The sequence below is a fragment of the Lates calcarifer genome, linkage group LG11, assembly GCF_001640805.2.
Source record: "Lates calcarifer isolate ASB-BC8 linkage group LG11, TLL_Latcal_v3, whole genome shotgun sequence".
Taxonomy (NCBI): Eukaryota; Metazoa; Chordata; class Actinopteri; family Centropomidae; genus Lates; species Lates calcarifer.
In genome coordinates this window covers 7,166,782-7,194,585 of record NC_066843.1, presented here as the reverse complement: position 1 = coordinate 7,194,585, position 27,804 = coordinate 7,166,782, and the positions used below count along the sequence as shown (strand labels likewise).

The following is a 27,804-nucleotide window of genomic DNA, read 5'->3' as shown; positions in this document are numbered from 1 at the left end:
AATGGATCTCATCCGGTAAGTCTCTTCAATATAGCTGTTGTCATCATACAGGCAGGTGCATACACTTAATTTGATTCAAATACAAGAGTTATGTAAATAGATATCTAATGAGGTACACTTCTTAGTTTGAAGTAAGTGACACACAACTTTGCCTCACATCAAATTATGTCAAATATTCCTTTGCGTAGCATAAAAGTAATAGTCAACCTAATAAAGTCAGTCAAGGGTCTGGTGTGCTGCGTTCATCTTATCTTTTTTCCACAGTATATCAGTTAAAATCTACAGTAAATGCACTCAGTGACATGACCCTGGCTTTAGTAAACACCAAAGGCCACTTATATATAATCCTGTATTAGGCTGCCAGTACCATGTGGAGAATAAATGTGTTAAATGTTGTTAACATCTTACTGAGGCAATAAAAACTATTCCATTTTGCATACTCTGTCATCATTAAAAACAGGTTATGGATTTGATATTGTCAAAGTTGCTAAGCAAGCAGCTGCAAGCTAATTATTATCTAAAAACCATGACAGGAATTTCTGAGAAAAACATGAAAAGTTACTTAGCAACATACCGCATGGGTCTAACAGGAATGAATGGGTTAACTGTACACATTCAGTGAACCTGACTCAAAAAAAAAAAGGTTTTGTCAGACTGTCCATTCACCATATTGCACAAGGCTCAGTCATTCAGCAGTTCACAGCCTGTCCACCTTAAATCAAGATCTCTCAGATTTAAGGTAAGTAATATAATTTAGGCCTTAAAGCATAAAACATTTAAAATTTCCGCAAAAGAACGCAATTACAAAACTAGGAAGGCACTACATCTTAACAGCATTATGTATTCTGTAGTGAATTTATAGTTTGATGTTACTATTATATCCACAGCTGGTATGCAAACCATTGTACTGTTGGTGCTGTGGGTACTGGGAACATCACTGGTGTTGCCAGACCCTGACACAGCTGGAGAGAGGGTGACTGAAGAGCCTATCCCGTGTTCTAAGGGATGCACCTGCCTGCACGATGACTACAGCTTGGAGCTCAACATGTACTGCAGTGCCCGTAACTTCACACAAGTCCCATCTGACATGCCAACATCCACTCACACTCTCTGGCTGGATGGCAACTTGTTCACCACACTCCCAGCAATGCCTTTTAAGGATCTTAGCAACCTGGACTTTTTGAATCTGCAGAGTGGCAAGCTGGTGACACTTGACCCTCAAGCTTTCAAAGGACTTCGGTCGGTAGCACACATTCACCTTGAGCGAAACTGCCTCCGTTCACTACCTGGTGCGATCTTCCAGAATACACCTAACCTTGCTTCGCTTAGTCTGCACAACAACCAGCTCATTCGTATTGAGGAAAGACTGTTTGCAGGACTCTCACACATGTGGTTTCTCAACCTGGGGTGGAACTCAATAGCAGTCTTACCTGAAACAGTTTTCCATGACCTGCAAGGTCTACGAGAGCTTGTTCTTGCAGGGAACAGACTTGCTTACTTGCAACCGCAGCTTTTCCAAAATCTTGTTGAGCTTAAAGAGTTGGATCTAAGTGGAAATTACCTTAAGGTCATCAAAGCTAATGTGTTTGTTAAACTCATTAAACTGCAAAAGCTGTACCTGGCCCAGAATCACATTGTAACAGTGGTACCCAGAGCCTTTGCAGGCATGAAGTCCATGAGGTGGCTGGATCTCACAAACAACAGACTGACTTCTCTGCATGACGACACTTTCTCTGGCCTGCACAGTCTTCACGTACTGCGTCTCTCCAACAATTCTATCACTGGAATTAGGCCGAGGACTTTCCGTGATCTACAGTACTTAGAAGAACTACGACTCAGTTACAACAGGATCCGAGCCTTGGGGGAGAGGATCTTTGAAGGGCTTGCACATCTGGAGGTCTTAGAGCTAGAGCACAACCAAGTGCAGGAAGCACAAGTGGGTAGTTTCACAGGCCTCTCTCACGTAGCTGTCATCAACCTGTCTGGAAGCTGCTTCCACAGTCTGCCAGACCAAGTATTCAAAGGTCTGTCAAAGCTTCACAGCCTTCATCTGGACAATGGCTGCCTAACAAGGATCACAACTCAAGCTTTCACTGGACTCTCTGGTCTACGGAGGCTTTTCTTGCAGCACAACAACATCTCTGTGGTGGAACGTCAAAGCTTTGTAGATCTGGTGGGCTTACTGGCAATGGACTTGAGTTTCAACAAGCTGGAGGTTCTCACAGCCCATACATTCTCTGGCCTCAAGAATTTGGAGTACTTGCTGTTGTCCAACAACGACTGCCGGCAGTTTTTGCAGAATGGCACAAAGCTGCTACTTCCAAGGCTGCGCTATCTGGACCTAAGAGCTAATGCCTTGACAAGCATGGTCCCTGATTTCCCAGAGAATATGGAAAAACTTTTGCTATCTGGAAACCGTTGGAAATGCGACTGCAGCACCCTCCCACTCAGGAACTACAGCTTGAGGAATCCGTTGGTGATACCTCGGCAAGTGGAGACCCACGCAGAGGGTGAAGAGCCTGACACAACTATCACCATATACAACAACATTACATGCACCAGCCCACCACGTCTAGCTGGTCAGGACCTACGTGATACTGACAATGAAATCTTCCACAGCTGCTAAGCAGACACGAACAGTCATGTTCAGAGATTTTGTTGGTACACAGCACAGAATAATAACTTTTCAACAATATGAATTCACTCAGTTTCTGATTTCAGGATTGAAATTGTACTGCTCATGTGTAATTCAGATTCTTATTTTACATAAACAATATCAATAGATTGAGGTCATCTGCAGCTTGATAAAAAATGTAATTTGCTTCATATTTGAAGGTCACAAAGAATTTTCTTCAATGAAAAGACCAGCCAACCAGTATTTCTTTTGCTTCAGCTCTGGAAAATATGATGGAACCAATCCATAACAAATGCTTTGAAATTATTCTGAGTATACTGACATTAGAAAGTAAGATGGACTGGATATAAAAAATAGATGCAGTGATACATTTTGAAGTATCTTTAAAATTCAGTGTGATAGCACTTTTTTTAAAAATGGACAAGTCAGAAAAAGTTGAAAAACAATGGCATAGGCCTATAATTTCAATGGAAACACTGTTTACTTTCTGGGGGCCCCATAAACCTCATCTAAAACTGCGAGCCAGAAACCAAAATGTCATTTTACTTAATTTAAAGTTCAAACAACTGAGCTACAGCTTACACTTTATTTAATTATTTATATGACTGGGCTGGATAGTTACTGGCAAGAGAAAAATATACACACAGTTCAGACATTACATTGTCCACAAGTATGTTGTAGAAGTGTGTATTTGGTGTTGTAAAATTCATTTGTCACTTTAAAACGATGCACTACTGGGAAATTGCCTGAAAAGTGCAATAAATGTATTAAAAAACAGCGTGCCTTCACTTTCTCAGAAATGTTTCATGTACCCACAAAACGAGCTTACCACACCCGGGGACCAGATTACGCCACAGTTACACTCAGCTATCAGTTTATTGGGAACACCTACGTAAAACTAATACCGTCACATATAACAGACTTGCAATAAATCTGTTCAGTTTTCGTTCAAACTGAACTGTATTTGCATTATGCAAACAGATCGTTTTGAAGGGGGTGGACAAAATAACACAACATAACGCAACACAATTACTAATAAACTGCCAAAGGACTGTACCAAATATTACATTACTAATTTAAACACAGTATTGTCTCTTACGACAACATGGCAAAACAAACACTATGCCATGAAAACATGTACCTGGACAGGTGCAGCACAGCACCTGCAAATAACAAGTAACTTTAGTACAACAGCTAGCTAACTAGCTTACCGAGTGCAAAATTGATCCGATACCAGAGAACTTAAATTGCATTTCAACAAGTGAGAACACTAACATGTTCATACTAGACACTATAACTGTGCAGTCTGCTGAGCTTCACTTACCACGGACTTTTCTCTCTGTCTCTCTCATGAACAATATCAAAAGTTCTGTAGTTTCGTCGTTTGACCACGTGTCAAACAATCCTGTGTATTTCATGCGGCATAAATTAGTTCCGATATTTCTGGCAGCACTTGAAGGCAACATTATTGCTAAAGCACTCTCGCTACAGAGAGAAGCGTTCTGTTGCCAATGGTAACCAAGGAGTCTCAAGCAGCGGCCATAAACGGTAGTGTTAAAATACTCCCTTCTGTTACTTGCACTTTTACTAAAGGACTTTAAAAAATGGACTTAAATCATTCGTCGTGTTGGAGTTCAATTCTAGAGAAAGTGAAACCACATATACCGACCATCGACTTCGATTCTTCATCAGTATGTTTTTACTTTCTTCCTACAAATATGCTAACGTCTGTTAACTTAACTGACAAGAACTTTTTATATAACTTTATTCACAAATGCAAATAACAGCTAATACTGTTTCCCCTTACCATTACAGTCTGAGACTGAAGAGATTATTAGTGTATATCAAAGACCAGCTGGGCTGTCTCTGAAGGTCCCTGAAGACTTTGACAGTTTTTCAATTGAAGATGCTGAACTGGAGGTCGGTTATAGGTGTTGATGAAGTAGCTAATGTCTAAACCTCCAAACAAACATGACTGGTAAACACTGATATGTGTGTGTTTTCTCAAACAGAAGCTTTTGAAACCTGTAGCAGAGACATGCTGGTCAGAAGAGGAGACTTGCAGCCAGAGTAATGATGATGAAACTGTAAAAAGCACCACTACAGCTCAGTGGGATACACAACACTCTGATGCTTGATGTTGAGGTGGGTTATATTAATCTGCGGCCACTGTTCTGGGGAGAGTAAACCACAATGATATGCTATACATGAACCCTTTCCTTCCCTCTCCTCTTTCAAAATAAAAGCCAGGTGCTTGTGAGAGTAATATTGTGAACTTAGGCAGAGCCAAGCTGGATACTTCTGTAAAACCAAATGTGGACAGCATGAAATCTGATGCTGGTTTCCCCATCCTCTCATTTGCGGTGAGTCTGAGAAAGTGAAAAGGAAACATAATCTTTACCAGTGACAGCTGATGCACATAAATATTCTCAAGGTGCTATACCCTCTTTCTTTTTGTTTCCCGCCTATGTTCAGAGGCTCGACCAGTGGGATCTGGATAATGTCCTCCATAATCTGAGAGAAGATGGGCTGTCTCTCTGCCAACGTGTGTCAGTGGAACCTGCAAAAACACATGCGGGTAAATAACATACAACACACACCCCTGTAGCTGTAATAAATGATAATGGTGGTTATGCAATTTATCATTTACATTATAAATTTACTACAGTTTCAACACATTTTTTGTTCATAGATGGTGACAAGTCCAGGTCCCAGGAGAATATAATGGAGAGGCTAGTTGCTTATTGTAAGAGCCAGTCATCTAAGTCTGTGTCAGAGCCTGTGAAAGGCTCAAACCACATCAGGTATGTCATATCATTGCCTAGCGTGTGTGACCAAATTTGTAGCTAATAATGGTAAGTAATAATAACGCTAATTGTTTTATGTAGACAGAATAATGTGTGGAACACATCACTGGAAAGGATGGCAGCAGAGTTGCAGCTAAGTCACCAGGAATGTCCTACTGTTTATATTGACTTGCGTTGCCCTGATCCTTCAATAAAACCACCAAGAACATCCCCAAATCTTTCATCAAATTCCAAACCACCATCCAAATACAGCACTCACCAGGAAGCACCACCTGCACAGAAACCAAACCTTAAAGCGCATGCCGGATCGCAGATGAGGGACTGGTAAATATACCCTGCATTAGACACATTTGTCATGCCTCAGTCTGGTACATTTTGTATTTTTCATCCCTTACAGGGAAGTGACTGGCAAGAGTGCGCTACTTCACAAAATAAGGGAGATGAATAGAAATGGGAATAAATATCCTGATAAATATACAGATCCACCAGATTCAGAACTAGGAAATGAAGGAGAAGAACCGAAAGACGAGCCACCTCAGCCTGCAGAGTCTGCATGCAGCCATGACTCACAACATGTGTGGGTAGATAAACAATCTTTCCCTGTACAATCTGAGACCAGAGAACCTAAAATGGAAAGCCCACCAACTGTTAAGCAAAGTTCAATTAAAGAACCAAAGCAACAGAGGTATGCTTTTTTCTCGATTCATTTAACACATCATTGACAGTAAACAACTATTTTAACCATGACAGTGCATCTGTTAGTAACCAACAGAGACAACAGCTTAAGCCGACATTACAGCGTGAACAACACCAGCAAATTCTTAAGCAGCTGGAAATGCATCGTCCGACCACATCTGTCTATCAGAAGCAGGCAGCTGCTGAAAGGACTGATGTTCTTTATGATTCTGTAAGTGCCACATAATTTTAAAGAAAGAAATACACTGACAGTACTAAAATTTCCTACAACTTATGACTTATCTTACAGGAGGCATCTCACTTACAACCAGTCAACACACTACCAGAAGATATTGAAAGTAAGGTCTGCCTGCTACTGACAGTCAACCTCTCTGGTCCCGGGATGGTCGGAGATGGAGCTCGTGGAAAAAGACATCCAGCTGCAACCAAATCACACATCTACAACACTTTAGTGGCTTGGTTTCTGTCTTTGGTTAGTGAGTGGTGGCTTCTCTCCCCTTAGTGTTAGCCAAAAGGTTGCTGTTTGCCGAAACTGAGTTCATGCACCATGTTAAGTCACTTGTTTATGTGTTATCAGGTTGGCCCAGACAAACTTCTCAATGATGATGAGGGTGATGCACAGGTCCCATTCTGGGTTGCAGGACTGCAGCAGCTGTGGACAGAGGACGGACTGGTTTTGCATGTTTTAGCTGTGGCTCGTCACTGTTATAAACCAAGGGTAAATAGCAAAAAAAAACAAAAAAATAAACTTAATTTTTAGGCTTTAGAGTGTCTGATGATCTTGGTGATCTGATGTTCTTTTTCTTTGTTTTGCAGAAAAGGGTCATAGATGTCCATACACCCTTCAATAACCATGTCTGCAGGTTCCTCTCTGAGACCTCACTCGCTCAGATTGCCCCCTGGCTCCCTGAGCTCCAGATCTTGCTGGACCAGCAACCCTATGCATCACCCATCCACCTGCCTTCTTCCTCTTTAAATAGTTTTATCTCTGCCATCCCTGACAAAAAGGTGATTTGCTGCTAAAGAGTGCAATTGAATTTATTTCAAAGATCTCAGATGATTTAGCATTCTGTTGACTGCATTTTGTTCCCCTGGCTTTGTATTTCAGGTTATAGATAGAACATTTGGGCTCAGTCCAGGGTTTTACTGGCAGACTGTGGAAACCCAGGAGCGTGTTTGTAAGAGGAGAGAGACCGCACAAGAGCTGCACACAGAGGTGAAGGCGTTGTCCTTCAGAAGTGCACTTTGTAGGAGGAGTTGTTCTGTTTTAACAGATTCCTTTTGATTCTCAGAAGAAGCAATGAAGCAATGAAACAGAATACAATATATGTTAATCTTCCCTATATTTTTGTTGTAGGTATCAGTTGCACTAGGGTGCAGTGACTTCTACCTACATCCCCTCATAACACACTACACCCTCCAGCTTGTCGTGAACTCAGGGCTCGATGTGTGTGGTCTGCGGCTACTTTATCCACTGGACAGTTTCCTGAGTGACAGTGCTGGTAGGACATAACTAAAGCCATCTGTTCATAAAATCACTCAATAACTCCCTCTGGCACAGAGGTCAAGTGTACGTCCTGGATCCAACTCTGGCCCAAGACCTTTAAAAATATATATAAAAATTGTCTTTAATAGCTCTTCTTCTCATTCTAGATGATTTACCAGTTAACCGGGGAGCCAGTGAGACCTGCCTGCCTGTCCTTGCCCTGGCTGTTCGGGGTCCTTATGCCCACTCATTGTTGAAGGATTTAACTAGTTCCTCAGATCCTCTGCTCCCCAAAAAGACAGATCTAACTTCTACATCAAATCAAGAACCTCCACCCATCTACTCCCCTCAGCTGGCCAGTCAAGTCCACAGGGAGCTGTGCTTGTGGTTTTCCGGAAGATTTCAGGGAGGAAGTGCACAGAATCACAACCAGTCTCTGAACAGGTCTGTTGTTAAAATTTCAAAACACTAAAAGTCATTCAACAGCCTGATACTTCTGACTTCATGAGTATTGTTTTTCTCATTGTATGATTAGACTGTTTTGACCATATGTGAGATACCTGTTCTTCTGAAAACTTTAAATCTAAATCTTTATGTTCTCAAGAAAGCTTTCAACATTTAACTGAAATATCCAAAGGCCGTTAAAAAGAATACTTTTTAAATTTCATCTGCTAAGTGACTTTAACAGTAAGATGTTAGAAATTTATCTTGGCAGGACATTCTATAACTGAAATCCCTTAGAGTAGATAGGGTTTACTTAGGATGTACTAAAGCACAGTTCCTTTATTACTGTGACAGTTTTTTATTCTAATAGTGTTACAATCAGTCACCCTCACTTTTTTTTGTAGAGTTGTGCCTTCGGATGACAGAGGCAGCCTGTTCAGTCTAAGCAGATCATCTGCCTTTCTGTGTGCTACAACTAAAGGTACTGTAACTCAGCGAGCCAAGACTGTCACGGGGTGAGAAGATTTTTTTTTTTTACTTGAGTGAAACTCTTAATCCCCCTCTCTCCCGCTTAGCTGACATACTCCTCGTGGTGTCGCCTGTTGTGCCTCCATGTTGTTATGGCCAAGTGTTGGCTGTATGTGAACGTAGAGGATTCGGTCTGAAGGGGCTGCAGAGACTGCGGCTTCAGAGCCGCGGAGCCGCAGTCCTTGGACTCACCAACCAGCAGGTAAACCTATGAGACACGCAGGTGGAGGGACAGTAAAGCAAACACAAATTTCATTACAATCCTGACGTCTGTGGATATTTTTCCTAGGCAAATGTGTTCTGCAGTCCACCCACTGTGACCCTGGATCAGGAGGTTCCCTCTCAGTGTCTGGTGTTGATACTGCGGAAAGAAAATGCAATGCACCACAGTGTTAGTCTGCCAGCAGGTCTCAAATTCCATCTCAGATTCTATCTACAACATAATACAAGCTCATAAATTATATATATATATATATATATATATATATATATATGTAAGGTACAATTTTGGATGTAAAAAGTCTATGTTTTCTGTGTCAAGTTTTTTTCTTTGCCATGAAAATAAAGTCAGATTGATGTATTGTTTCAGCTCTAATGAGAGAATTTAAAGCTCAAAAGCTTCTGGGCTGCATTCACCTCAGACTTAATGGTGCTCACACAGTAGAGCCAAGCTTCTGTTTCCACACTGTGCCCTACAGCAGTAACCTGTTCCACATCTTTGGTAAGCACTGTGTGTTCAGCGTCATTTAAAAAAAAAAAGAAAAAAAAACTTTAGCAGATGCTCCTCTACTGTTTATGTTTTTTTATTTTTAGTTAGGTGTATGTGGACATTGCCAGATCCTTCCCGTGTGATCCTGTCCCATCAAAAGCGCCTGTCCAGCTCTGAGACAGAGCAGGTGGTGATTTTGACCCTGTGTGGGCAGGACATGAGCCAAGGCCTGAGCCTCCTGCACAGAGTGCTGACGGAAGGGCCAGAAGGTGGGTGAGGTTCAAACTTTATTTCTGAGAGTACAGCCTGTTCTGGGTTTTAGAACTGGAGGTGGCAGCAAACAAACAAAATACACATAGCAGCTGACACAGTTGTAATGAATGACCAAATTAATGAGTATGTGAATCATTTCACCAGAACTGTCTTAAATCAACTTAACCCTTATGTTTAAATGGCTGCAATGTGTTTTTTAAATTTATATTCTAGGTGATGTACTTCATGCAAGATTCAAGCTACTTGGTGTGAAGTGGCTGCCTGTGCTGACCCGACTTCAGGCCCAGGAGCTGAGTCCTTATGAGGTGGGAGAGCAGCCCTGCCACAGCAGCCAGGACAACCTGATGTCCTCCCCTGCTCTAGTGTGTGCTCTTAGACAGACGGATGCTTTTGCTTCGCTGCAAGAGTTCCTACCACACAATTACCCCGGTAACCTGAGTGTCCTGATGTCACCCACGCCTGAAGTGGCCTTCAGACAAGCCTCCCTCTTCTTCTTTGAGCACGAAATGATCCCTGGTAAGTTTGTTGAGTGCTGTATAAAACATGCAATCAGATACCAGAGTTTCAAATCTAATCTCTTGAGAGGATGCTCCAGTATTTCATGAGTATTTGAGCCCATCAAAACTTTTAAGGAAAACATGAGCAGATTTTCTTCTGGTGAGACTACCTTTTTTTCGGTGACACTGCAGAGCAGTAAGAGTAACTTTATGTTTAGATCCACAGATGCAGCTCACTGTGTGTTTGTTCAAGCCAAGAGCCTGGAATCACGCTCTGACTGAAATACGCCACAAACTCCAGCAGAGTGGCCTCACGTTGGTGGGCCTGCGAATAGTGACCCTGGACAAAAGCGATGCTGCCTCACTACTCCCTGCAGAAAGTGTAACTAAAAATGTCTGACAGAAAAATTTTGCTTCAACGAAAACGGTAAGCTTTGATTATTCACAAACATGGTACCCATTCTGTGCAGGATCCCTCAGACTCGGAGGCCCATGTGGACGAGCTGTGCTCTGGTTCCTCGCTGGCTCTCTGCCTCCAGGGAGAGAATGCTGTGAGGAGGCTGCTGGACGTGCTGGGCTGGGAGGACTCATCCCTGTGGACAGACTGTTATGGTACGGCTCAGTTACACTGTGGCATCTGTGGTTAGTGCACCATACTGCATACTGGTACATGTTCCAGAACAGGGTTGCTGTGCTGCTGTATGAGTCAGTATTTAATGTCACAGGATCGGGATCATATCAAAAAGCAATTGAGGGTGTGAGGAGGCTTTTCCCAGATGGGCTTTGCTGTACTGAGACCAGCATAATGAGACAGGAGCAGGTATATGTCCAATACAGGACTTCAACATTGCACTACTTTGACTTGGACTGCACTTGTATCTGATAGAAGACAGGTGTTCTGTGTTCTTTGCTCTTGGTTTCTTGTTTTAGATACTCAGCATGTGCTCAGACCCTTTAGCCTCTGTGGAGCGTGAACAGAACTGCACACTGGACCTGGTGGCCCAGGAAAATCTGTCACCTTCAAATGCATCAAGGCCAAATGAAGGTTTGGACTACTTTTATTTTTATAAAAAGACAAATATTGGTAACTAGTTTAAAACAATGCAGAACGAGGCTGTGCCCTATATTGAGGTTGCATTAGTAGTGTACACTGTACATTATCACTACAGTGAACTCACTTTAAAGTCAAAGCAATGACCACTGCATGGTTCAATCATTTTTTAAAGCAAAATGGGTCCCTTTAAATCATTTAATCATTTATTGGGACTTTGGCAGAGGTGGTTCTGGAAAGGATGACTCACTTCCAGATAACCTTTGTAAACAGTGCAGACAACAAATGTCCTGTTTTGCTTGTTTATTGGTACCAGGGTCCCTGATAAACAGTCCTCTTTGGCAGACAACCTGTCTTCTGATGCCCTTAAATGCCCCTCTGCCCAGCCAAATGCCACCCCAGCTGGAGATGCTAGAGCAGCTGCTGAGGTCAGGCTGCCATCTGGTGGCAGGGAGGATGAGCATGTTGGATAACAAGCAGAGGAAACATATCGCAGACATTCTCCAAGTGTCATCAAGTGGAGATGAGAGGGTGAGCAGTGTGACTTTGGTACAAGCTGCTGTAGAGCTTACCTTCTTACAAACCGTGCAATCAGCAGTTGATTTTTCCTGCTCTGTCATTTCCTTAAAAGATGACTCCTGACACGGCTCCCTGTCTCATCATGGCTCTGCAAGGGGAAATGATTGTGACTGGCTTTAACTTAATCCTTGAAAGGTATGAAAAAAGACAAGTCACATCTACTGTGCATATATTTACATATGAATAAATATCTTTTCCTTTTTACCTGTGTCTTTCATTGTTATACGAGGATTTACAAGGACAGGTCAGACCTAGAAAAAATGGGGAAAATGATGATCTACCCAGGAAGTGAGAAAGAGGTAAGCACGAAAATAGTTCAGCTTTTGGTTTCAGGGCTTGTATTTTAAAATAGACTGAAACAAGTCATTTTGTCTTTAGCTATTCTTTGAAAACCAATCAGGTGTAATGGTGTGCTGTGGTGTTTTCAAGTGGTGCAGCAAATATTGATTGTTTTAGTGTTTATCAACAAGTCACCTTTATATATCTCTGTTCTCTCCTCCAGGCCAAGCAGCTGATATGGTACCTATTTTATGCCTTGCCTCCTGAGAGCTGTCATGCCATTGTGCCATAAAATTCAAATGTATACAGACATTTTCCATAAGGTGTCTGCTCTGAAAAATGCATTTCATAGCCCTAACTGCTCCATAGTTGTAGATTTTTTGCTGGAAGAGAGAAATAAATTTATTTTCCCACATCTGGTGTTGACTTGACTTTTAAGTGCTATGTGCAAGTTTTTGCTATCACTACATAGCCATAGCCAACATTAGCATCAACAGCTTAGGTCTGCACTCATTTACTTACCAGTCTAGAAGAAATATTCTTTCCTTCTGCTGAAGTTCATACTAAAATGTTAGCCCTGGCCTGTCCTGTCTCTTGATACCACTTTGTGATAGTGAGTCACTGTAGCATCTGGTCTGCCCTCAGTCCTACAAGAAGTAGCACTGCCCAGAGCACATATTCTAACCTCTTGTAAACGTAAGCATGGCTGACGCTCTTGGTTAGTAAACAGCTGTAATGCTAATGTTGGCTTTGTAGTGAGAGCAAACACTTACATACAGCACCTTTATTATAAATATTTTAAGAACTTTAGTCTTAAGTAAGTTGCGTTTGAGACAAAAAGTATTCACACATTTCAGATGAAAAATTATTTTAATTCTCAAGATGATAAAAATAATTTTGTGAAATCTGTAAACCATTGCATAACTGTAGTGTAACAATTTAACAAGTGTTAACAAACTAGTAATACACTACAGAAATTATGCGGTACACAATCCTCAATGTAGAAAAGAAAAATCTAGTATTCTAAGACTTGCACCAATTTTTGTGTTCACAACACAAAAAATATCAATATACCAACAGAATAATTTCTATGATTATCAGTAGAGAATTTCCTACATATCCACACAGCTTGTCACAAAATAAGGGACATATTTCTTTTATCTATCTATAAATAATGTCTAAACTCACTGACATTAAGTAAATAAATCCATGAAATGCAGTTTCCTCAGATATAACACATTTTCTATTAAATCACTGTATTACCCTGAGAAAAATACATTTCTTTCCTCATATTTCCTCATTATGCTGACAAATAGAAACTTGAAAACTTGCATTTGTTTTAGTTCTAATAAATTTTATTGAATAGCAGTTCACAACTAGATGCTACATCATAATGAATTAACTGCGCTCCATAATATCCAGTGACCTATTCATTGAATATCTAATTTAGGACAATACATTCAATATTTCAGGGCTTCAATGTTAAAATAACATTTCTACTGAAATTTTCTAAAGTATATGGAACAACTGGTTCCACATTCAGATTATTTTACTTTTCAACAACACTTGTTGTACTAGTATTTTACTTAATTTGAACAGTTCCATACATCATACTCATATACATGTACAAGATTGCATAAATCTTCAGGCTCCATTTTCATAATATTAAAAACAAAAAGACAACACAACAACTAACAATAATGCAAAATAGATTAAACTATTCCAATGCAGAGCATAATGATACACCTATTACAGTTCATTTACAAGATTCTTCCTATTTGGTGCTTTTCCTCTCAAACAGTTGAGTTTTTGGTGCCAAATAATTAATTGAGATCAAAACTGTGTATTCAATGGTTAGGTATTGCTGTGTTTTCTTTAATGATATGGCAAATACAGACTGAGATAGACAAGTATCAGTTGATTACATCCTGTCAAACTGGTGAAGCAAATCTCATTAGATTAGCATTTTTACTCTCAACTCAAAGTGGCCTGAATTCAGAAGAATATTTAGCAATCACATTGTGGTCCACAAAAATATTGTAAGGCACTGGAATTTTGATTCTAATTAAACATGTTATATTTTATCATTTGACTCAGAAATATTCTCTTGATACCAATCAACATTATGCAATTATTAAAAGGCACAGATGTACTTCAAAGTGTAATTGGTCCATTAGAGATAAATTTAACAAATCTGAAGAAATGGAAAGAAATGGAAACTGTGCTTACTGAGTGAATGTTTGTTAAAATTCTTTAAGAAAACTTGAATTGCCATAAGTAGACCACTAGAGAGATCAAGGGCCACAATAACAAATTAGCATCACAACAACTCAGTTTTAATTATGTCTGTATCTGCCATTGATGCTTGTCACAATCATCATCTGTCCCCTGTAATTTTACAAAAAAACAAAACCTAATTTGGACCACGGCTTTCAGAAACAGAAAACAAAAAGTCAGGTAAAAAGAAAGCACCTTACAGTCAGGCCTATCATAACAGCATATAATGCATAACCATCAATTTCCAAAGTGATTGAGATTATCTAGTTAAGCAAAATCAACAGACAAAATTAACTTCAGAACAGTACTGTAGTGAAGTTTATATGGCCACTTCAGAAACACAAATGTCATTCACCTTTGACATTCCTTCACTGTAGACAACAATTAAACTGACACTGAATCCTCGCTTAAGGTCAGCATGTGCTAGCCATTATTGCACAAATCTGCCATAAACGTCAATGTATACTTAACACAAAATCAAATGTACAAATACACATTTTTGTGAGGATCTGACCCATGCATTTTTGATCATTTGTGTTATCAACTCACTATAGCTAACTTTAGATAGAAAAAGATGCCATTAATTACTGTTAATGAACATTATCTATTTAAGGTACTAGGTGATTACTTTTTTAAAATCAATTTAGGTTTCTTACTGAAATAAAAGTAATGATGAAATGTAGTACAAAAAGAAATAACAATAGTACAGGTCTTTGGTAAAACTGCAAAAAATGGGCTCAAGTCCATTAATGTTGTAAGCAAAAGCCATTGGCATAGTCCTGTTGTTTACTCACTAAGAGGATATATGTCCTACTGAATGAAATGTTAAAGCAAAAATCCATCCAAGAACAGAATTCCTGCCACTCAAAATGCTAGACCTCGGTTTCATCTACATAACCTCCGTGCTCTGACCTGCCACTTTAACTTGCTCACAACTACAGACTAATCTTTCCAGTACCTTAGCAATTATCTGAATTCTGTTCAAGGGTAAATTTTCCCTTTAGAATACACATTTGAACAGCTACTAGAACACCACTTTGGTTGATTTTTTTAATTTTCACACTAGACATCATTAATTTAGTTGGCTTCACAGGCAAAACAAAATAGACCAGAGGACCCTGTGAAATTAGCTGCACCGTACACTGCTATCCAGTGTATGGGGGGGGAAAGAAATCCAACAAAAATACATTTACCTTCAATCAATTAAAAAAGGGACAATCTACAGCAGTAGAGGTCTGTGACATCATTCTAAGTGATTTTACAAAAGTACTGAAACTTTGACTGAAAATGGATTTACAAATGAACTATTCAATCAAATAAGGTTTAGTCAAGTTGAATGCAGAAGACAGATTATTTCATAGTTTCTGAAATCTGACCTGTGGATGCACAACATTCAAACATTAAACACTAAATGTATAACAAGAAACTACATCAATACCTTTTCCAGTAGCAGCGAAGCTTGCAGAAGTTATTAAGCCTTTACTACACTAAAAATAAGTCAATACAAATAGTCTGGCAGTGTGACACAGTGCAAACTTTTTTTTTGTTTTTTTCTCTTTTTTTTGTAGCTGGTTAATATATCGCATAACATGCAATACCAGAAGTGTTTAGCCTGCCTTTTATGCTGAAATATAATCATGAAAATGCTAAAATACCATAACCTTTCTTGATATTTTTCCTCTGAGTTGCTTAATCGTCATTTATGTTAATGTAAACAATGTATTTTCCCATATTTATAAGTAGCAAAAAGGTGTACCTGGAGATACATGATTTTCTATTGAATTTAAAGCAAGAATAAAAAGATTTCTTTAACACAGTAGAAGGTCATTTCAATTAGAGGAACCTAAGCACAAATCCTATGCAAAATCCAACTTACAAGTTAACTACAGGATTCTTCATTCGCTGCAGAATTATTATAATACAACTAATTTAAGTTATAGAACTGTTTCAAAAGCATTTTTATATGTTGCTATACAAATTCATATGTTCTATGTTTGCATACTCCCAAATGTTAAATTGAAAAACCTAATTTCAAAGACTGAAGCTGCACCGAAAGAGCACCACGACAAAGGAATGAGCAGGTGGGAGGTCAGAAGGGAGAGGGGAGGTTCATTTCTAAGGTTGAAGTCAGGACACAGGCACTGACAATGTTTGTTTTCAATTATCTTCCGCAGGAATACTTAATGGGATTGGCCAAATACACTGGCATATTATTAATATATACACATATTATAGTCATATACATGTCAACTTCTTCTGCAAAGTTAAACAAAGACACATTTTGTAGAAACCTGCGCACAAGCTTCAACTACTTGTGTTTGCTCTGACAATTCTACACATATCCTTTTCAACTAAGGCAAGGCACTTTAGAGTTAGAGGCCGATATGTTCTAGACAAGGTCAAGAGGCTAGATTCCTACAAAAATCACCATTTCAGGCTTTTAGCAAATACAATACATGCTTCTCTAATGGCTAGGCTATATAAATCTCTACAAAACAAAACTAACTGATTGAGTAACAGCCTTAACATGTAGCATGTGCCTTACTGATATTACAGCTGCTGGTTATGCCTAAAATGCATTTTAAATTTGCACTTATTTGATTGAAATTTTATAAATCTAACTATGAAAGTAGAAACTATTAAGTACTTTTCTATGAAATCTTAATAATATGTAGAACCATGCCATGATTTAACAATAGGAAACATGAAATATTCAAATTATGTTTCACAGTACACACAAAAGCTTCAGACATTAGCTTATATAGAAAAAAAGTATAAATCTAAAAAAAAGACACAAAAGAATACCTACAAAGCAGCTTAAAGCAAAATTCTATATACCCTTTAATAAAGTCCCAGGTCAACAAAGTGCTTTAATAAGAAATCAAACTTCTTCAGAAAGTTGGTCAAAATAATGATGCTTGACTGGTTGCATTAAATGTCAATGGAAAACTGGGGTTTAACAAAATGTGGCTTTAATTCAAGAGGAACACTGCAAACTCACAGCATTCACGTGTTTTGTTCTGTCCTTGGTTAGTCTGATTTACTGCTGCTGATTTATAGACACAGGTCTTCGATCAGCACTAATAACTCATCAGGTGTAAAAATCTGCATATTAAGTGACTACTGCTGGATAACACTTTGGCCAGATTATTATTTTTCCATTAATTACTCTTCACCATGTTGAATGCAAGAATACAGGAGTGTTTCCTCAGAGCATGGAGCTTCTAAACACTGCAGTGCTCTCTAATACGACATGGATCAGCATCCCATTTCACACTTGCCAGTTTTTGAAGCTCCATGCTTAGTGAAATGATGTGAGTACACTCTTTATTTTTCTGGAATTTCAGACTAATAAGGCAGACAAAAACATATGATTTCTCAATTAAGTATCAATCACATTCCTCTTCAGTTAAAGACAAACCAGCTTTGAGTTTTGCCCATTTTATGTTTAACAGATGTATCCAATTTTGGTTAAGACAGACTATTTGAGTTACAGTGAAATAAGTTCCCTTTCTTCGCACACAAGAATCTGTGATGGAACAGATTTCCTCAAAAGTTGGGGTTGTAATGTCATCAAATTTGCTCTGGCTGGACTTTAAGTGCATTAAGTTAAGAAGATGCTACCTCGGGGGATTAGAGATTTATCCACACTAATACCAAGAAGCAGCGTTAAGTATATTACCAATCCATAAAGAGCAAGACAAGTGGCCAGAAATATGAACTCATAATCATTAATATATTTGTCTATTAAGCTTTTAATCAAGTTTATTGGTCCCATTTGGATTTTATTTATCTGTAAGGGCGATATGTCAAATTGACAATGCATATTTGCATTTTGTTAGGAGAGAGTGCAACTGCACTGTGTTTAGCCAAAATGTATTCATAACAACGTGTAAACCAAATGTAGATTTATGTCCTTTAATATGTCTGAATCGTGATTGAAAATTTGAGAAAGGGCATTGCAAGGTAATTTCATATTCTAATTTGAGTGCATGGCTTTCCATTGAGAAAGCTATCTAGTTGTCAAAGGTAATGTTCACATAAAATGAGCAAAATCTATAATGATTGAATTCCCTGTACATAATCTAATTTATAATACTATTTGTTTTGTCAGTCAAACATCATTTTGCTCTAAATTATTTCAATCGCTGTATGAAACAGACATTGCTATTTAGAAAATGTAATATCTATTAGTAGTTTTTCGAAGGGCTAATTCTTTAAATAGTACCTTGAGTAATTGTACATCACCACTTCAATATTTTCGTTCTACAGCAGGGACATTCTGTTTTACTAGGTGCACAGTTCTCACATAGTACATAATGTTGGCAAGGCTGCAGAACAATGCAACGATCATGCTTTTGGCAAACTATACATTTCTTTGACTGAAGCTGATATATTACCTGTTGGGGAAGAAAAGAACGAATATCAGCTGCAACTTAGGTAAATGCAGTTCATGCAGACTTTTCAAAATAAGCATGCTTGGTGACAAAACAAAGATCTGAATGGTAGTCAGAAAAACCGTTTTTAAAACTATGCAGATGCTACAAATGAAATGCTGTGTGTGATCTAGTCTTTCTTACCCCGTCTATAAGGTCTAGGTCATTACGCAGCTGACTCTGGATGGAGTGAAGCTTTGACAAGGGGAGCTGGTCCAGCTCTCCATAGCTACGCAGAAGAGGTGTTCCAGGGGTGCGACAAAGCACATCAAAGTCCCCTTGGAGCTCTTTCAGCTTGCGCTCTGTTTCTTCCCATTTCTGTTCTGCCAGCTGCCGCTCTGCCTCAGCTGTTTTTGCTTGTTCCTTTGCTTCATGAGCTTCTTTCTGGCAAGCTTCACAGGCCTGGAACAAAGTTAAGTCTTCTAATTAGTAAAAATAATCTTGCTGTCTATGAAAAGGAAAATAATTCTGTAATGAAATAAGAGTTCATTTATAGCACTGACTTGTTTGACCTGATGCCAGGCCTCCTCCCATTGTTTGATCTTCCTCTTGGCCTCGTCCAGCTCTCTAAAAAGGCGGGCCAGATCAGCGCTGCTGGTCGTGGAGGTTAGGCTGCTGAAAACTGGAGACGGACTTGGCGAAAAGCTGCCACTTACAAAGTCCCAAATGTTGCTGGCTCCTCCATTTAAGCCTGGGTGAGTGATGTGTTGAAATCACAAGACCAAGCAATAAAAGTGAATTGTTAGTTTGGGCTCTGTGTGTAACTTTAGAGAGTGATTTAGTTTTGAGAAACTTTTTGTTTGACCAGAGAGAAATTTTTTTACTGAACTCAAACTCATATGGAACTACAATTACATTTTAAGTAATGGTGAAGGAGGTGCTTAATACTTATATGAATTGAACAGAGTAGTGGTGTAGTAAGTCTCAAAGACTCTGTGTATTTTACTGACATTTAAGACTGAGATTAAAATCTGAAGTTGCATGCTTCCAATCTCACTTGGAGCAAGACGTCTGATGCTATCAGCTTACCCAAAGAGTTCTGAGAGGAGGAGGTGGGTGTTCCCAGGAGGCCGTGCTCTTGCTTGGCTAACATATTTGAAGGTTGATTTTGCTGTGATACCGCCCCAGACAGGAGAGACTGTGACAGGGACTGGGAAAGGGAGCTTAGCGGGGAGGTGGAGAGTGATGATGAGGAATTGAAAGAGGACTGATCGTGCCAGGGAGCCGGGAATGTTAACGGGAGCAGATCCACCAAGCACCCTTTGACCTGTGGGGAACAAACAAAATATGGTTGCCGCTCTTAAAATCATTTACAAGAACTTTCTACAGCTGAAATTTCCTAAACAAACTAGGGGTCCTTACTTGCCAACCCAACACTGTCTTGTTCCTCCAACTCCTTATCAAGAGATGCAACATTAATGTCACTGAAGTTGAGATCCAGAGCGGATCCTGAGGGAAAACGAAAAACATCTGACTGACATTTGACAACAAAATACAGAGTGGTAGTAGTCGGATCAACCTATTTACCATTGGTTTTAAATGCACTTACCTATGACAGACTCCACTGTGTTGCTCCCTGGATAGAAAGGAGTGGCTTTTGCATTCATCGTTGATAAGGTGGTGGGTGAGGAACTATCTGAGCCAATACTCGAGGCCAAGCTGGATGTTATACTGGAGGTAAAGCTTGATGCCAAAGGGTTCACCGCAGAGAATACAGTATTTTGTGTCTAAAAGGGGAGCACAGAAAGTATTTGCTGTTAATTATGGCTTAGGTTTTCTAACTAAATAAGCACATTATTTATTATATAATATCATCAAGCCATCACCACAAAGAAACCCATAAAAACACAAACCTGTTTTTCTTGGTCCATCAATTTTTGATCCACCTGCCCCTTGTTCTTAATCTAAAAATCAAATCAAATAACAATGAAACAGCACATTTCAGTGACAAATCTAAATTTACATTCAGACATTTAATATCAAATGAAGGCATTTTTACAGTATACATAGCTACAGACAGACAAAAATAAAAGAGCCTATTTAAACACAGACTCTTTGCTCCATAACCATTATTCATGTTCCCAGGCAGAGCTAACTGTGACTTGATGACAAGCTTTGGAGGAGCGTTAAATACTGCTCAATTCCAATAGTTCTTGTTATTGTGATGATTTATGTGGTGTGTCTGCTGAATTACATCCAATCAGCATCAGAGGTGTGTAAACTGATCATGTGATTTGACTCTGCCTAGCTCTAGGAATAACTCAACAACATATTGCCTTTGATTAGAGTGTGCCCTGAATGATAAAGACTGATGCATTTCACTGTGAGTGGGCAGCTTCCTTCTGTAATTACAATGTCAGAAAGCAGTGGAATCAAAGTAAAAGGATTTTTTAGTGTGGAGTTAAAAATACTGCTGGCTATGTGTGCAGTGTGAAAATATCTTTTAGCCAATCATCTATCATTATATCAATTTTGATTATAATTATATATAACATAAGATACTCAAGTGTTACAAATACTAAATATGCACAATTTTACAGATATTCTATAATTACCTTTTTTTTTTGGGTTGAGAACACATAAACAATGCAAATCATGGGAAAATGGCTCAAAAACTAAAATGGCATTGCAAATAATGAATGAGAGGATAAATAAAACAATGACTTAAAAAAATGCCAATGAAACAGTAAGAGTCAGGCCCTACATTGTCTATGTGTTGTATTCCTCCTAAAGCTGAAGAGAGCAGTCTGTGTACCTGATCCTCACGTTCAAAGCCCGGAGCTTTAGGATAGTTAGACGTCAGAGATGAGACACTGGATGTGGCGGACTCTGAACATAAACTACTATTAGTTAAGGATTTGGGCCTGCTGATGGATCCCACTGGGGATAACAAACTGTCGCTCCCTGAGCTTGGCGTTACAGTTGAGCTATTAGAACATGAAACCTGAGAAAGAGAAGCGCACATGGTCTTAATAAAGTGATTAAAACATAAAATAAATAAAATCATTATTCTGAAGGTGATCACTGCTGAGAAAGACATGAGAGGCTCATAGATTGAGAATGTAACAAATGATGACTAACTGCTAATACTGAATAATCCTCTTAAATAGAGATGAGAAATTGACTCTGTTCTTTTTAAAGAATGTGGTAATGAATGTAAAACAGTAAAAGAAAACTAATAATGACAAATCAATGTATAAAAACATGCCAACAGAAAAAAAATGAGAGCATGGTAAACAACATGTTGACAAGTAAAGGGCCGGTTTGCACAACTGCAGCACCATAGTCAAACTGACTAACATTTCCTATTTAGGGACAACAAAAAAAAACATACACTTCCCACTTGTCCATTGCTACTGGTTGCGCTGGTGGTGGAGTTTCCTCCACTGTTCCACTCACTGACTGGACACTCTGAATACTGCTGAGAGCCCAGCTGGGACTGTGAACTCGACTGTATCGCTGTTAGCAAAGAACTCATGGTCTCCTCTGTAGAGGGAATTCCTGGAAGGATTTTAAAAGGGTCAGAATCAAACTTCATGTAGTCTGTAACAAACCAACCAACATCTAATAACATTCATGTTTCTTATGGCTGTGATGAAGTCAATCAGAGATTCAAAAAGACAAGCGTTACGAAACCATAATTTCATACATTTTCCACCACAAACACAACTTCCAATTAAAAGAAAGTCTCAACATAAAAGTTTGTATTTTGTTCTATTGTGTGCTGATGACTTAAAAGAACCCTTTGACAGGAGAAGAATTAATGTATTTCTTCTTCTCCACAGAGTTGGACGGGCAGTTAACATCACTTCTCAAACCCTTTTAATACCTGGCTCTATGAACAGAGTATCAAAAGGTAGTTCAGTGTTGACAAGCTTTAACTTACTTTCTACATGTGCAAATGCACAAAACGGTCCTCTGGGACAGTATCCAGTTTGTCGCATATCATTGCATTTGGTAGATTTGTAGATCTTGGAAAAAGAAAAACAAATCAGAAGCCATTGAGATACAAAGTTACGATGTCTTCCAGAGTTATCAGTGAAGCTATGATATCATCCAATGCTTAAACAATAACATCTCAAATATAACACAGCTTATTTAACAAAAACTCAAATCATATACTCTATAATACTGAAACTTTTATTATATAAAGTTGAATGTGATTTATTCCAATTTTATTTTTAGGAGAAAAGACAATTCACTCACCTCTGGGTGAAACTGCTGTTCAGTGCGAGAGTGACAATACTGGCAACTGTCTCCACTTTCACACTTTGAGGGCTCGCCCCATTCATCCCCATGTTTCACATTCGGGCAAGGAGTTGACCTGCAGTGTCATGTGCAAGACCAGAACTGTTAACACACTGCAAACCACGTTTTCTTTTTTCCCTTTTTTTTTGACCTAAACCGAGTCACATCTTACCTATATTTGAATTTTCGTGGATTTCGTCTTCGATCTCTACTGTTGTGGTAGTGGGGGCAAGCATAGCCCTGTCTGCATAGTCTTGGGGGCTTAGTACACTGTTCTGTTTTATAATTGGCTAAAACAAAGTTGGTATCTGCAAAAAAAATAAAAAAGCACAAAATATTGGTGTCAAAACAAAAGGTTTACTCCTTTATAATGGACTTGGCATTGAATGAGACCATCACTGTTCAAGATGTGTTTCTCACCTTGCCACCGAGGGTCTTCTGTCAGAGTTTTCTCAATCATAGCTTGGCTGGCTAATACGCCAGGCTGCAAATCAGGAATACCTTCCCCAGATCCCAGCTGTCCATTTTGAAGGGCCTCTTGTGCTTGGATCTCTCTGTGCACAAAACAAGAAATGTTATTTTTACTCCTTGTCCTCAAAAAGCAGCAAAAGAGAGAGAAAGGGGTTGGTTCAGTGGCCTTAAACTTTGGATGTTTGTTGTCATAATCAAACAATACAAATACAAGTGACACCTGATACTGGACCATCTGACATGTACTGTGTTTTAGCATTAGTTACAAGTCAGCCTAGCAGCATGATGATATAACTTGTATTATGAATCACAAAATAATATCACAAATGTTTATCAATGTAACTCCTGAATTTTCACTGCAGTAAATATTTTGCTCAGGAAATCCTTTGTTTAAAGTCTTGGCACTTGCTGCTATCAGTTAACCTCACTCTGCTCTTCAGCGACACAGAGCTGAATGAAACATGTGTATTCAGTAGCAGGTGTTTGTAATTTTCTTTTTAGAAATGCTTCAAGCCAAGCCCTAAAAACAGAGGTAAACACTAAAATGTGAGTCTGTCAATGCATTAAACCCCTGCGATACAGGTATTCCGTTTACATTATGTCTAAATTGGCTGACTTGTTAGTTCCATTGTGAGGCTTGTGAGTGAAAAGTTTGCCAGGGGAAAGAGAGGCCACTATTTGCTTTGTATGTCACCTGATATCATAGACTGGAGGTCGGAGATCATGTGGCCCGTGAGCAAAAGCACAGTGGAGGCCATTCTTCACACAATGCCCTCGAGCATCTGTCTCATGGATACAAGTGCCTGTCTTGTAATAGCGTAGATGGTACTTGCGCTCTGTGTCACCAGTGGTCCGGTGTAAATAGGGACAGCTAAGGAAGCAAGGAAACAACATTGAGATATGTCAGTTCATTTTATAAAAAAGATTTGGCATTACATTACAATAATGATGATCTAAACTAATAATTGGAGACATAATAAGGGAGAATTTTGTTTTTAAAAATTGTAGGAACCTTCCTCAAGTTCAAGATACGAACATTCACTACAATTTTAAAATGTTTGTGCAGGCAGCATGTTTCATATGACAAAATTATACAAGCATGAAAAAGATAAGCACTGCACTGACATTTAAGACATGGTCCAGACATTTTGTAATGAACCAACAAGGCTTATAAATTGCATTAAAAGGAGGTCATTCTCAGTTGAAGACATTTTTAATCAATAATATTTAATATTGTGAATGCAGGGCTGACACACCAGCGATGCCTTCAAAAATGTATGACCAATAAGCCTTTTGAATAAGGCAAATTTTCCTTTCTTGAGTAGCAACAGTTGCTATAGCAACACATAGGGTCATACAGAAATAGCTTTCATTGGCAGTGGAGGAATTGCAAGGATTACAGTCGTTTATTTTCCGTTCAATCCGTTTTTTTGTTTTAATTTTATTTCTATGAGGGGCTCAATTAAATGCTGTACCATTTTTAATTCCTAATCACATAGAGAGGCTGCTCTCTTTATACACTGCCTGCTGCAAACTGAAGGGGAATGCCATTGCCACCCCTTTTGAGAATTCACATATCTAGTTTCTGTGTCACCCGACAGTTAATCAGTACTCATGAAAATTCTTGACTCTTTTAAAGCCACAAGCCTTTCACAAAATGTTGTTCTCATGTGATGACAGAGGTTAAAAAAAAGAAAACTCCATGTCCAAAAATATGTGCTCACATACAGGAAAAATACAAACAGAAATGATATTATGGAGAACTGACATTTTAAAATACAAAGTCAGAGTTCAACCAGAAAAGTAAAGTTGGTACATATTCTACATAGAGAATGTAATGTGCTGCTAAAATCTACTTCAACATCACACAGGCATCAGACAGGAGAACTGTGTTAACACTGTTTACCAAGCAACTACCAAACAAATCCCTATTTTCCTGTGAAAATCAATTAATTCCAAAATAACAGAATCATTATTCATCACACACTCCTCACTCCTGCAAAGAATACACAATTTTGTTGAGCTGATGCACACATGTAGAGCAGCAACAATTGTTGTTGTTTGACAGCAAATGTACTGACAATTTTGATAATCACATCATTGTTTTAATTCGTTAAACTACCATATTGTACATATTTTCATAGTTTTTTATATTTTATCGCCAATTTCCTTTTTCTATTTAACCTTCTTGACTTGTGGTAAATGCTCTATCTTTCTTTATATTTTTCTGCTTACTATGTTTATTGTTATTCACCAAAACACCAATTCGTCATATGTGAAAATCTACTTGTCAGCAAACAGAATTCTGATTATTTTTTAAGCAAAATGCCAAATAGTGGCTGGTTCCAACCACTCAATTGTGAAGATTTGAGGGGTGATTTCATTGTTGTGCATGATACTAAACTGAATATTTTGGGGTTTGAACTTGTGGTCAGACAAAACAAGACATCTGAACATGTTGCATGGTGCTGTTGGAAATTATAACAGGCATTTTTCACTATTCTCTCACATTTTACAGACAAAGCAATGAATCAAGAAAATAATCAGCATATTAATCAACAATGAAAATAAGCATTAGTTGCAGCCCTACACATATGGAATTAAACAGATTGCTTATCCTACAAACTTGTGTTATGGTTGCCACAAAATGCAGGTGAAGTCAAGATAAAGTTTTTATCTGTAAGAATTTTCCTTAAAATGCACAAAAATAAAAATAAAAAATCTCATTTTTCAGGACACTCAGTGTCCTGCAAATCTACAGAGCAAATACTCTATGGTATGTATAAATCAAAACACAATGAAAGGTACTTCAGCTTCTTTAAGTTTGTTTCAGTCACTGTAAAACTCACTATATGAAGCAATGAAGTCAAACATAAACAAAGAAACCAGGTATATTCACACAATTCCTCCAATGCAAGACAAACCATAGCCCAAAGCCATGTAGGGGCAGACACTCATCTATTACTGCTTAAGTGTCCGAATACATTGCATTCTGTATTTTAGTGGTATTTATGTGCAATGGTCCTCATCCCCAAACTTGTCAGAAGAACATCAGTCACTTGCATCATGACACACATGACATTTCTCATGAAGCTGAAGCATGGCAATGCATGCATGAAACTGGGACTTACTCATCTCCATCCGGGCAAATGCCTGTGGTCTCGTCGTACTTCGTGCAGTACACGTCCGGGCTGTAGTTAAAAGTCCCGTCTCTTCTCCTTATGGGTCGTCTTCGCCGCTGGTTGAGAAAATGCCAGTGAAAGCAGGTAAAGGGTCTGTGCTGCGTACACTTGTGCTGGAGGAACAACGGGCACTGCTCTGTCCTGAACTCCTTCAAGTATCTGAAAAAACGAGGAAAAATAATAATAATAAAAAAGATGGTGTCAGGAACCGGGTTTCAATATGACTATTAACCACGCGAAAAGTCGTAGCTGGCTAAGAAAAAGTTCAGCGTCGTGTTATGCTGCTAGTGGTGTAGGCTACTCTATATTTTGGGTCATTAACGTTAGCTTGGTATTCAGAGAGAAAACTACGCAAGTATTTCGACGTGATACTCGTTCAAAGTCCCTGAGCGTACGTCTATAAATGTGCGTAGTAAGAGGGAACTCAAAATAAGGCCGAGCTATTTACAAGCAGACTGGTTAGCGAGTTCCTGGCTAATCATTTAGCAGACCAAGTTGACGGTATAATATTCAACGGGTGATTCAAAACAATTAATCAACTCTGTAAAACAGTTGTAAACGATTCCGGTAACGACTGGCTGGTCAGTTAAGCGATTTAAGACGTTCGTGTTTCCCCACATTAAGGCTGGTGTCGTTAGCGTGCAGTCGCTGTTTGCTATGTAACGTTAGGTAGTCACAAAGCCAGGAAAAGCACCATGTTTTTAACGCACACACAAGAGTTGAGGAATGCAAGAAATGCAAACGCGCACGGGTGCACGTGCGAGTAACGTTTTCGACAGCGAGCGATTTTGCCGTTTCTTCGCAGCAGGCTTTACTCACGTATAGTGGGTAGGTTTCTCGGTTTGAGGAGACGCATTGGCCGCCGTTTTCGAAACCGACGGCATTTTCAGTCAAAACAATGAATTGCGCATGCGCTCGGATCTGTTGCTCCCGTGCATGCACGTCCGCCTGCACGCCAGTGCACTGCAAGCACCAAAAAATGACGCAGGGGGCGCTGCAAAGGGAAGGCGATGGATACACCAGTGTTTACCTTCTCTGCATTGTTATAGCCGATGCACTTACCTGTATTATTACACCTTCTGAATCAGCGTACTGTTTTTATTTTGAATAAATATACTTTTGAAATGAAGTAAAAGGAATGTTTCCTTCAACACTGGACACAAGATTTTAGAACTGCTGAGGTCAAAATTTTACTAGGCCCTAAGC

At 39.0% G+C, this 27,804-nt stretch overlaps 3 protein-coding genes and 1 long non-coding RNA gene across 5 annotated transcripts in view; 2 read left to right on the top strand and 2 right to left on the bottom strand.

Moving 5' to 3' along the window:
- Positions 1 to 4,049, bottom strand: part of LOC108902993 (uncharacterized) — a 29,923-nt gene extending 25,874 nt beyond the window's left edge. The window contains exon 1 of the long non-coding RNA XR_001964173.2: positions 3,960 to 4,049. This is a non-coding gene — a long non-coding RNA (uncharacterized LOC108902993). The remainder of the gene's footprint in view (positions 1 to 3,959) is intronic.
- On the top strand, positions 572 to 3,412 carry igfals (insulin-like growth factor binding protein, acid labile subunit). The gene is made up of 2 exons (XM_018705060.2): positions 572 to 739; positions 888 to 3,412. Exon 2 carries the CDS (start codon positions 893 to 895, stop codon positions 2,624 to 2,626), a length of 1,734 nt encoding a protein of 577 aa, XP_018560576.1. The 5' UTR covers positions 572 to 739; positions 888 to 892; the 3' UTR covers positions 2,627 to 3,412.
- An 811-nt stretch (positions 4,050 to 4,860) lies between the features above and the next one.
- Positions 4,861 to 12,399, top strand: LOC108902988 (dynein axonemal assembly factor 8). 2 transcript variants are annotated; one of them, XM_051074097.1, is made up of 26 exons: positions 4,862 to 4,998; positions 5,111 to 5,213; positions 5,328 to 5,439; positions 5,524 to 5,766; positions 5,840 to 6,127; positions 6,205 to 6,349; positions 6,428 to 6,610; positions 6,716 to 6,856; positions 6,955 to 7,146; positions 7,247 to 7,354; positions 7,496 to 7,640; positions 7,792 to 8,068; positions 8,473 to 8,549; positions 8,644 to 8,798; positions 8,886 to 9,003; positions 9,186 to 9,317; positions 9,410 to 9,574; positions 9,792 to 10,094; positions 10,294 to 10,457; positions 10,546 to 10,687; positions 10,801 to 10,895; positions 11,006 to 11,120; positions 11,443 to 11,657; positions 11,758 to 11,840; positions 11,935 to 12,004; positions 12,208 to 12,399. In XM_051074097.1, the coding sequence occupies exons 1-26, from the start codon at positions 4,960 to 4,962 to the stop codon at positions 12,274 to 12,276; spliced, it is 3,879 nt and encodes a 1,292-aa protein (XP_050930054.1). In that variant the 5' UTR covers positions 4,862 to 4,959; the 3' UTR covers positions 12,277 to 12,399. The 2 variants fall into 2 exon arrangements, 1 of the variants encoding a protein (XP_050930054.1); XR_007814194.1 differs by lacking the exons at positions 11,935 to 12,004; positions 12,208 to 12,399 and having other exon boundaries at positions 4,861 to 4,998; positions 11,472 to 11,657.
- A 918-nt stretch (positions 12,400 to 13,317) lies between these two features.
- Positions 13,318 to 27,536, bottom strand: unkl (unk like zinc finger). The gene is given in 17 exon segments (XM_018705059.2): positions 13,318 to 18,661; positions 18,842 to 19,099; positions 19,201 to 19,388; positions 19,727 to 19,904; positions 19,906 to 19,964; positions 20,060 to 20,146; positions 20,247 to 20,424; positions 20,551 to 20,601; positions 21,453 to 21,641; positions 22,032 to 22,198; positions 22,584 to 22,668; positions 22,904 to 23,021; positions 23,118 to 23,253; positions 23,366 to 23,499; positions 24,111 to 24,287; positions 26,548 to 26,757; positions 27,418 to 27,536. Coding segments are annotated over 17 exon segments (2,436 nt in total). The 5' UTR covers positions 27,483 to 27,536; the 3' UTR covers positions 13,318 to 18,505.
- Positions 27,537 to 27,804: the final 268 nt, after the last annotated feature.

Bases quoted from the DNA above. Each gene is read 5' to 3' on its own strand.
- igfals (XM_018705060.2), top strand. From the start codon at position 893: ATGCAAACCATTGTACTGTTGGTGCTGTGGGTACTGGGAACATCACTG.
- LOC108902988 (XM_051074097.1), top strand. From the start codon at position 4,960: ATGAAATCTGATGCTGGTTTCCCCATCCTCTCATTTGCG. The intron at 4,999-5,110 runs GTGAGTCTGAGA...GCCTATGTTCAG, and splicing joins TCCCCATCCTCTCATTTGCG to AGGCTCGACCAGTGGGATCT. The intron at 5,440-5,523 runs GTATGTCATATC...TGTTTTATGTAG, and splicing joins AAAGGCTCAAACCACATCAG to ACAGAATAATGTGTGGAACA.